The 10,737-nt window shown below is 55.0% G+C and overlaps 1 protein-coding gene across 3 annotated transcripts in view; it reads left to right on the forward strand.

Annotated features, from left to right (window-relative positions):
- TGFBRAP1 (transforming growth factor beta receptor associated protein 1) overlaps nt 1–10,418 on the forward strand; it is a 50,070-nt gene extending 39,652 nt beyond the window's left edge. For 2 of the 3 annotated variants that reach the window (XM_060027219.1, XM_060027220.1), the window contains exons 9-12: nt 1,435–1,578; nt 2,130–2,289; nt 3,582–4,015; nt 5,853–6,949. In XM_060027219.1, coding sequence (XP_059883202.1) covers nt 1,435–1,578; nt 2,130–2,289; nt 3,582–4,015; nt 5,853–6,029 — 915 coding nt within the window. In that variant the 3' untranslated portion in view covers nt 6,030–6,949. Of the gene's footprint in view, nt 1–1,434; nt 1,579–2,129; nt 2,290–3,581; nt 4,016–5,852; nt 6,950–9,502; nt 9,595–10,313 lie in introns of those variants that run through there. The other variant, XM_060027221.1, reaches the window with a different exon arrangement.
- The last annotated feature ends 319 nt before the right edge of the window (nt 10,419–10,737 follow it).

The raw sequence follows: 10,737 nt of genomic DNA on the forward strand, positions 1-10,737 counted from the left end.
CCCCCCCTTTTAATACATGGCTTGAGCCGTCCGAATCCCAGCTCTCGAGGAATTTCTGCATTTCGGTGCTTCTGCACACCTGTGTCGGGGGCAGGCCACTGTGTAGGAAAGCAGAAGGCACCGCAGGTCAGGTCTTAGCATCTTCTTAAACACCCGTGTGTTGACCCCCATCCCTAACGGCATCTGGTCCCTTGTTCTCTGCGGGCTGGAGAAAGACCAGACTGTTGCCCTGCAGGGCGTGGAGCCGGGCCTGGGGCACATCAGGCAAACCGTCGCCCTTGCTTCTATGTCCCCAACCCCCTTTGAGGGGGTGGGTTGGGGACATAGAAGGGCCCTTTTTTGTTGTTTGTTTTCATCAGTCATTTTATTAATCCTTAAGGGAAATGTAAATCAAAACCATTTCACACCCAGTAGGACGGCTAAAATTTAAAAGACAACAATAGTACACGTTGGCAAAGATGCAGAGGAATTAGAACTCACGTTCATTGTTGGTGGGAAAGTAAAACAGTACAGTCATTTTGAAAGACAGTCTGGCGGTTCTACAAACGGTTAAACAGAGTTATCATGTGAGCCAGCCATCTCACTCCTAGGTTTGCATCCAAGAGAAATGAAAACCTCGATTCACATAAAAACTTGTCCATGCATATTGATGGCGGTATTATTCACGACAGCCAAAAGAAGGAAGAAACCGTGTCCATCCCTTGATGGCTAGATAAATAAAATGTATATGCGCAAAATGCAGCATTACTTGGCAATAATAACTGAAAGGGGCTCTTTTTAGTATTTTTAAAAATAAATTTATTTATTTATTTATGTTTGGCTGTGTTGGGTCTTTGCTGCTGTTGCGTGGGCTTGGGTCCCACGTGGGTAATGCACACGGTGGGTATGGGCGTTTGGAGAATCGAGTTCACTGAATCTTCAGCCGCTTGTATCTTCTTTCACTTATGATCCAGCAAGGATGATCTAAATGTTACAGAGTTGTTGCCTCGTGGATTGTCAAAACCTACCACCAATATATGTTTGGTTCCTTAGTTTCCGACCCTTTTAGAAGGAATTCCAGCTGGAGCTCTGCGGCATTTCCTGTCTCTGTCAGTGCTTCATCTGCACTGTTTTTCAGAATCGTCACGTTTTTTTGTTTGTTTTTTTTTAATGTATACCATTTTCAAAGTCTTTATTGAATTCGTTACAATATTGCTTCTGTTTTATGTTTTGGTTTTTTGGCTGCGAGGCATATGGGATCTTAGTTCCCCGATCCGGGATCGAACCTGCAACCCCAGCATTGGGAGGCGAAGTCTTAACCACTGGATGACCAGGGAAGTCCCGCAAATCATCATGGGTTTGACAGTGGTTTTAACCAAAGCGTATAGTGCTCAGAATGAAGATAAGATGGGGTCTTTGCAAAGCATGATAAATAAATTCCTATTCTTCTTTCAGGTCGGAGTTCAAGTTTTCACCAAGAGACCTGTGGACGAACAGCAGAGTAGATTTAACCCAGACGATATCATCAGTTGCCTTAAGAAATACCCACAAGCCCTGGTCAAGTACCTAGAACATCTGGTCATGGACAGGAGACTGCAGGTGAGGCCCCAGAGCGCAGGCTGAGCTGCGTGGGCTGCGGTGGCATCACGGGGACCTGAACTGGCCCGTGGGTCTAACGTAATGTCTCGTGTTCCCGGCACTCAGTCTGTACGCGTGGGAGGTCAGGGAGGGAGCCGGATGTTCGTGAAAGAGACCCGCGGCCCAAGTAGCTTTTTTTCTCACCTTCCATCTCTTGTCCCCTCCGCTTATATTTTCTTCTCTTTTCCTTCCTTGTTATTCTTTTTAGAGTTTTTTTTCCTTGTTGTTATTCTTAAAGGAAATGAGGAAAGCTGTCCCCTTTTTGGAGAATACCTGAATCCCGTGGCCCTTACTTCTCAAAATGAGATATTTTCCCATAGATTTTAGATTCAGCTCCTCTGTGTTGTGGTTTCTGAAAACTCTTGCCCCAGTACGCGTGTTCTGTGGTTGTCCTGTAGCCCCCGCTCACCTTGCACGTCCGGTCTCAGGCACCTGCTGGCTGGTTGGTTAGGGGGCGTTCTCTGGGCTCCCCTAGCAACTGCTGTCTGTCTGCTTGTCCTCCTGTCCTGTAGAAGGAGGGGTACCACACGCACTTAGCCGTCCTCTACCTGGACGAGGTGCTGCAGCAGAGGCCCAGCGCCAGTGGCAAGGATGCAGAAGTGACCGAGACGCAGGCGAAGCTACGACGCCTGCTCCAGCAATCCGATTTGTACCAAGTCCACTTTCTGCTGGGTGAGTGCATCTCTCTGCATAAACGTCACCGGCGGGGGTGGGGGGTGGGGGCAGGGACGGAGGTCTCTGTTTGGGGGCAGGGGGTGGGTTGTGAGCCTCTGTGGCACAAAGTCAGCCTCCTGGAGGGCAGGCGAGCCCCCTCGTCCGTCCTCCACCCTCTGGAAACGGATAGGGCCCCTTAGCTGATGACACGAAGGCTGCCCTGGGCGTTGGGAGGTCTGCATGTCTGCTGAGATGAGCTGCTTTGAACTTGCTTATTCGGCTTGGAAGCCCTCAGGTCAGTTCCTTCTGAGGCTCCAGCTCTGATCACGGCTTTGAGGGTGGTACTGCCCCCAGCACCCCACTCGGCTGCCCCAGGCTTGGAGGAAGGCGGGGGTCCTGGAGGGCGTCTGGTTTTCATTTCCTCCAGGGCAGAAACCACGGTGTCCATGTTGTGTACGAGCCTCCGAGCAGCACCTGGCAGACTGAACTTGCCTCTTGCGGTATCGGGCACCGTGGAATTTCCGGGTTGTCCTTACTGGGTTAATACCTTTCTCTTTAGCAGCGTTTAACACCGCTCTCTGACCATTAACTACACCCATTCTCACTGTTCGCGGTAGTTGTGTCCTGTAGAGTCTCCACACTGAGTTCTCGGACACGGAGCCGTCGTACCTGGAGGGATGCAGGTCAGGCTCCTGAGAGCCTCTGGTCACATCATTTTCACCAACCGCTCAATATGGCACCTTCTTTATGTGTGTTTCTGCTTAAAGACACCTTATTTAACGTATGTTGTTGATTCAATGACACTGAGCTCGTGGCCAGCAGCACATGACTCAGGCCTGAATGATGCTCGTGTGACACATGTAGTTTGTCCTAAGGCACATGGCAGCCCTCCTGGGAGGCTACGTGGACACCCCTAAACTCTGGGTGTCAAGGCAGCCTGGGTGGCAGAGCTCAGGGGCGTCCAGGCAGCCCAGGTGGCAGAGTTCAGGGGCGTCCCGGCAGCCCGGGTGGCAGAGCTCAGGGGCGTCCAGGCAGCCCAGGGGGCAGAGCTCAGGGCCGTCCACGCAGCCCGGGTGGCAGAGTTCAGGGGCGTCCAGGCAGCCCGGGTGGCAGAGTTCAGGGGCGTCCAGGCAGCCCGGGTGGCAGAGTTCAGGGGCGTCCAGGCAGCCTGGTGGCAGAGCTCAGGGGCGTCCAGGCAGCCGGGCTTGCTCTGCCCGTTCTTAAGCGCGTGGCTCATTCAGTTGTGGCATTGGATTGGCACCGCCTGGCGCGGGCCCTGCCGTTTCTAACCAGCAGGTCCCACCTCACAGACAGGATCCGGGGCGCCGGGCTCCCCATGGAGAGCGCCATCCTGCTCGGGAAGCTGGAGCAGCACGAGGAGGCCCTGCGCATCCTGGTCCACGAGCTGGCCGACTTCCCGGCAGCGGAGGGCTACTGCCTGTGGCGCTCCGAGGGCCGGGCCCCGCCCTACCGCCGGCGGCTCTTTCAGCTGCTGCTGGCCATATACCTGGGCCCCGGCCCCTCTGCGCCCGAGCTGGCCATGGCCGCCGTGGACCTCCTGAACCGCCGTGCCACCGAGTTCGACGCGGCCCAGGTCCTGCAGCTGCTGCCGGGCACGTGGTCGGTGCAGCTGCTCTGCCCGTTCCTGACGGGGGCCGTGAGGGACAGCGTCCACGCCCGGAGGACCACTCAGGTGGCTATGGGCCTGGCCAAGTCCGAAAACTTGATCTACAAGTACGACAAGGTGAGAGCCCGGCCCTCTCGGGCGAGACGTGTGATTTGAGGTCGGTTTTACCCGTGGAAAAAGAGTCCTTGTCCGTTTCTTCTCTGTAACTTCAACACACGTGATTTCTTCACTCAGACACAGGTGTGTGAGCCCAGGCGGGAGCCGGGCCGGCAGGTGTATGGTTGGGGCAGCTTCCCGCCCCTTTTAGACACTGACGGTCCGCAGAGCCGCGCTCCGGGCCCTGGTCCACGCTGCACGTCACGGTGTCACTGCATCCACACAGCGCTTCTGGGCACAATTGCGTCCCCGTCACAGAAGGGGGGCAGGGGCACCAGGAGGTGACACAGGACACAGGATCCCGGCTGTGGACTGCAGGCCGATTCAGAGCTGCACGTTCCGGGTCCCCATCTCTGTCCCCTGGGCTTGCTGTGACTAATAGTAACAAATCCCACAGGCGGGGGCTCAGATGACACGCATCCGGTTCTCACCGTCGGGGGTCCGGGAGCCCGAGGTCCAGACGCCGACAGATTCGGGGCCCAGTGAGGCCCCCTTCTCGCTGAGCTCACGGGGCCGGGAGCCAGCGCTGGTCTCTTCCCCTCCATAAGGGCCCTGAGGCTGTCCTGGGGGCCCACCTCCAAACACCATCCCACTGGGGGTCGGGGCCTCGACGTTTGGTGAGAGATACAGGCATTCAGTCCATAACATCCCCAAGCTTATCCAGAGGAGGCTTCTCTCTGGTGAGGCCCAGACGCCCCGCAGCCAGGAACCTGTCCTTCCAGAGCAGGAATCCGCCGTGTTCCTCCCGCTGGGAAGCCTTCATTGACTCCCCAGTGGAGAAGCCGAGGCCGGCAAAATTCAGCCTCCCTCCTCTGGCCTGTCCCTGCCCGGCCCCGGGTGCTCAGACCCTCCCGATGGACTTGCCGTTTCGTACGTACGGCCTTAGAACCCACCGTCTCCTCTGCCTGAGACGGCTCACCTCTTCCTTCTGCGCCTGGTGAACGCCTACTCGAAACCCCGCCTCAGTCTTTCCTTTGTGAAACCTTCCCATCCCTTGAAGCACACGGGTGCCCCGTGTGCCGACTCACGTGCTGCGTCTGTAGCTGTCCCCTTCCCTGTTAGGCTTTGGGTTCTCTGAGGGCAGGAACTTCCTTTACTTATCTCGGTATTCCTGAGCCAACCTGGCATCTTGAAGGCATTGAATGTTTGCTGAATGACTAAAGAAACTAATGAGTAGGGTGAATTCACTAAGCCGTCGCTCTGTCCTGCCACTAGGCTGACTTGCTGGGCTGATTCACGCAAATTGTGCAGAAAGGCTTTTAGCTTGCAGAGCTCAAGTCCTGTTTAATCAGACAAGAAATAATAAAGTTTTGTTAGTTAACATTTAAAGAAAGGAAATGACGTTTCCTGGGGCCAGTCGGGAACGTGCCACGGATCAACCCCATGGGTTTGACCCAGTCTCTTATTTGGGCCTTAACGTTTCTTGTCTGCAAACGAGGGGAGCAGGGAATTAGATAGCTTCCATGGTCTTGTCAGCTCTAACGCCCCGTGATTCTGTAATAGGCCTTGCTTGAATAGATCAGAGCTCAGAGAATGTCTGAAAGATCTTGGTGAGAAATTCCTCCGCCAGACAAGCAGCAATTGCTTTTGTGAAATAAGGCAGCTCTGTAGCTTTTTTGACTTCTCCAGTTCCGGAGGGTGTTTTTGTTTATTTTCACCGCTGATACTCTGTTTCGAGAAATTGATCTTAACGCTGTCCTCACCAGTGATGGTAGCAACCCCCGGGGTGATGCGTGTCAGCTCTGAAGACCGGTGTCACTTATGTCACAGGCGTCCCTGTCTTTGTTTCTTTTTGCAGATGAAGCTGAAAGGAAGCTCAGTTCGGCTCTCGGACAAAAAGCTTTGCCAGATGTGCCGAAACCCCTTTTGCGAGCCCGTGTTTGTTAGGTATCCCAACGGTGGTCTCGTCCATACCCACTGTGCGGCCAGCAGGCACACGAACCCCAGCTCCCCCAGCCCCGGGGCTCGGACTTGAAGAGGCTGGGCCAAGGGCGCCTTACCAAGCCGGCCAGGTGCACAGAGTAGGCGGCCGCGTCAGCCGCCATCTGGTGCCGGGGGGCTTCAGTCGTGGGAAATGGGATGCGGCCGACCCCCTGCATCGGATGGAAATGGATAATCCCCGAAATAGAGACAGGCCAGATTCACCCGTCCAGGGACATCGCCACCCAAAACAGATGTCTGCTCTGAAAGGAAATGAGCCTTCCTGTGCCACCCGGACAAACCAGACCCCGCACCCCGAGCCCCGATCTGTAGACACGTATTTGCACTGGAAACGTTTGCTCCGGTGGCACGGAGGGGACCGCGTCCTGGCGGGCGAGCGGCCAGGGCGCAGAGCTCTCCATCCTCACCGCCTGGCCACCGGCCACCCTGTGGGCTCTGCCTTTGCCCTGAGGGACAGCTGACCTCAGGGAGGTATCCCATCTGGCTTGCAGCCCCTAAAAGGTCTGCCTGGGTACCCAGGCCCTCCCTTTGGGGTAGATTCATCCACTTCTGTCTGCCTCGCAAGTGAAGGCTCCGAGAAGCTGTGACGCGCCGGAACGAGCTGCTCGTGGGTCTGGAGCCGACGGTGGGGCCAGGAGCACACGGCGCATCGCCCGCCGGTTTATAACTCCGTGATTAACATGTTCGATTAGAACTTTTAATTTGGCGTTATATCCTCGTGGTGATTCTTCTCTCTTTTGGAAATTCACCTCCATCATGTTCATTCGGGACGTTTTTCTTTGCACCACCCCCCGCCCCACTGATTCCTCGGGAAATTAAAAGGGAAAGGTCGTGAGCACAAGCTGAGCGTGTCTTCCGGGGAGGCTGGTGGTCACCTCCACGCTGGCCAGGGCGGGCCGTGGGTGACGGCTGCCCTGCGCGATGGGGATGTCACCCCTCCCGAGGGAGCGCCACCCCCAGAGGAAGTCCAGGCGGGCTGCCTTACCTCTAGCACTTTACACGCCTGCCCTGCGGCTTCCTGGACACACAGGACAGACACCTCCCCGCATCACAGACCCCGCGTCCATTCCGCGTCTCTGTCCAGCATCGCAGAGAAGCTGACACTGTTGTTACTTCACTGCCCTCTTCTGAATTTCTTCTTGGTGATTATCGACTCTATCGGGGACTAAGAAGAAAGATGCCGTGACGCCTGGCAAACGTGCATCAGCTCGTGCGTGTGACGAGGGGACCCCGGGATCTGGCCCCTCTCCTTCAGCCCAGCCCTTAACAGACAGGGTGGAGAGCTCATCCTCCCTTCTGTGAAGACGCTTTCTGTACTGATCACGGTCACTGTTCTCTTTCCTCTTGTGATTCCAGGGGGTCCAGAAAACAAAGGCATCTGTGCACTCTTCCCTACTGTGTCTCGATTTCTAAAGAATAAATGATGAAGAAATCCTTGCAGCTCAGCCGTGTGCTGTGTAAGCTGGTGTGAATGAAAGCCCAGTCATGAGTCTTACTGCGGATGGCTGTGAAGGAACGGCCATGTCACTGGGGACGTTCCCATTACGACTCGTGAGTTTGGGGTTATCCCTCAGAGAACAAGTGACTAGGACACGGAAAACTGCACCTTTAAAAGCACTGTTTCTCTCCACGAGATGGGTACAGTCCTGGAAAAGCCTTCTGATTGTTCCTTTCTCACTTGGGGGCACTGGTCTCTCTCTGCTCTGAACATTGATCAATATTTTGAAATGTTTGTTATCCTTTAGCATGATGGGAACTGAAGTTGAGCAGTTTCTATCTCTACTCTAGAATCCTCTAATGCAGCAGAATTCTCTGACCCTGTGCAGAATTGTTAAAAACCTTGCCTTTCTCTAACTCCCACAAGGCCGTTTTCTCAAATCATATTTTTTAAAGAAGTACGTGGTTCTTTCTAAAGACCTGCTGTCTTGTGATTGTGCCATTGGTTAGAGGAATTAGAGCCATCACTTGGCCCTTGTCCCCCTGGGTCGGTTCGATGTCACCATCCTAGTTAAAATAGCATGAACTGGACTCAGCTGACGTTAGTATTCTCTGGGCAGGACTCTTCATTTTCACGAGCTGGTTATCTGCTGTCGCTTATCAGGTATCCATGTGGGAGTGGCACGTGGGCTATGGAGTCTCGAGCCCACGCGCAGGGCCGGAAGGCCCGGGCCTGAGCCCCGGATGTGCTTGCAGTGGGGCTGCAAGGGCCCTGGGTACCACCCTTGAGTCACTGCCTGTCACACAGCCAGGGTAACCTGGGCTTCCCCCTCGCCCACCTACGGAAACCTGGTCCTTTCAACTTTACCCTTTGCCCCTGGTTGGATCCCAAATACACAAGATGTACAAATGTAAACTTGTTGATTTTATTAAAATTCTTTTGATTCTTTGTCCCTCCTGTAATTGTTTTTTAAATAAACGTTGTCTCGGTGACGTGATGGTTTCCGCTCGCGTGGCGCCTAATAGCCCAAGGGCCATAGAACTTAGTCATCTGCCCTGGTGGTGCCTTCCAGCTCCTGCAAAAGCACTTGCATTGGTCGTTCCTCAAATCCTTTGGTGTTGCTTCACTACATTTTAAACAATGCACTTTTTAAAAAAAAATTTTTATTTATTTTTTGCGGTGCGCGGGCCTCTCACTGTTGTGGCCTCTCCCGTTGCGGAGCACAGGCTCCGGACGCGCAGGCTCAGCGGCCATGGCTCATGGGCCCAGCCGCTCCGCGGCATGTGGGATCTTCCCAGACCGGGGCACGAACCCGTGTCCCCTGCGTCGGCAGGCAGACTCCCAACCACTGCGCCACCAGGGAAGCCCCTCTCTGCAGCTTTTTGCAGCCGGGGAAGGGAAACAAATAGTTATAATGCAGCCTGCAATCCAGAGTCCTAAATTAGTGCAACAAGACACGAGGTAAGAAGGAATTAGAAAGCAACACACACAACCCGCAGGCCACGTGTGACTTGGGAAGTAAAACGCTGTCACTAGGGTCTCACTGGGCTCTGGCACCCTCTGCTGTGGCCCTGGCAGGCCACCTCCCCTCGGCCGTGGTGTCACCCATAGCCTGGAGGTGGTGGCTGAGGGCCCTCTGGGTGTTAGGCCTTAGTCTCAGGACAAAGCAGCGGGATGGGCCAGCCTGGGATGCCAAATGCTGCTCTCTGGGACCTCGGGCCTCGGGGACGCACAGGAACTCCTCTGCAGCGGCCTCGCGGACGTGTCTGAGCGCCCGGGGCAACAGCTGCAAGAATCTCATTGCGTTGCTGCAATCAGCAAGAAGGCCCCTCTGTGCAGCCCCTGGCTCCAGAGCTGGTCTGCGGCTGCCCTTTTCTCTTCTCTTCTTTCTTTATAATTGATGTTTATTGGCGTATAGTTGCATGACACTGCTGTTTAGTTTCTCAGCTCTATGTATCCATATATCCCCTCTTTTGGATTGCCTTCCCATTCAGGTCACCACAGAGCACTGAGCAGAGTTCCCTGTGGTTTCTGAACCTCTCTTTACACAAACCTCTAACATCTTTCAGGGAGGGAAGGAGATATGCCCGTCCCCAGAGCCCTGGTCCTGCCCCTGCTTAGGTGGTCGGTCCTGCTATTATGGCTCGGTTCCTGCCTTCAGGTAGGTCACATAGTGTGTGCGTGCGTGTGTGTGTATGTGCATGTGTATGTGTGTGTGTGTGTGCGCGCCTGCGTGTATGTGCAAGCATGTGGATGTGTGTGCGTGCATATGTGTGTGTGCATGGGCGTGGGGGGGGGGTCTGGGATGGTGAGGACTGCAGTTCACCTCTTCCAACATGCTAATCAGGGAAGCAGGGAGTTAGACCAGCCCGTTTCCTCCCATCTGGCTTCTTTGTCTGCTGGGAGGAGTCTGGTGCTGTTCCCACACCTGCACTCAGACCTGTGTTGCGGGTCACCTGCAGCAAGGGTTCCCTAACTGCAGGTGGGCAGCTGGCTGTCCCGGCACGTGGCACATGTGAGCCCCCGTAACCAAGCATCCCCTCTGCTCCTCTGACCGTAATTGCATGCAACCGCGTGTTGGAAACGCGCAGGGGCTGTGCCACCCTCCTGTTTGGGCTTGGTGTAATTTCCTGGTGTAATTTCCAGGTATCTGGTGTTTGTACAAATACTAGAAAATACGCTGCTTTGTAGCAGCTGACAGAGAAGCTCAGCCATTCCCAACCCGCCTCCGTGCCAGGGGCGCACACCCCCCCGGGCCAGGAGCTGAGGGGCTAAAAGACTCACCTTACCAAGAGCTGTACGCAAGGTGCTAAGGGGGCGGTTTTCCTTTTTCAATCCATGCATTCATTTATTCGTATATTCATTCATTCATTCCACAAGTATATAGTGGAAGATGCTCCGTGCCAGACATCGTGCTCCGTTCTGCAGAAAAACTGGTGAGAGACACATCTGGTCTCAGCCCTGCTGGAGGTAATGACAGCCCCGGGGGACAAATGCCGGAGGACGCAGTGCCGGTGGACCAGATGCACGGAGTTGGAGGGAGAGTGCTACACTCAGGGTGAGGGGGTGAGCGGGCTTATGGCCCCGTGGGGATGGAGAGAAAGAGGATCTGATGACTCTGCAGCGCGGGAAGGCGGCAGGGGACAGTGACAGATGAGGCTGGAGGCCGAGGCTTCATCCCAGTTCTGGGGGAAGAGAAACACGGGTGTCTGTGCTGTAGAGAGACCAGCAGTCCCCCCACCAGGGGCAGCCTCAGCCAGCGTGTCCATCTGGTATTGGGTCCATTCATCTTGGTCTTTACATG

Source organism: Delphinus delphis, chromosome 12, assembly GCF_949987515.2.
Source record: "Delphinus delphis chromosome 12, mDelDel1.2, whole genome shotgun sequence".
NCBI classification, from domain to species: domain Eukaryota; kingdom Metazoa; phylum Chordata; class Mammalia; order Artiodactyla; family Delphinidae; genus Delphinus; species Delphinus delphis.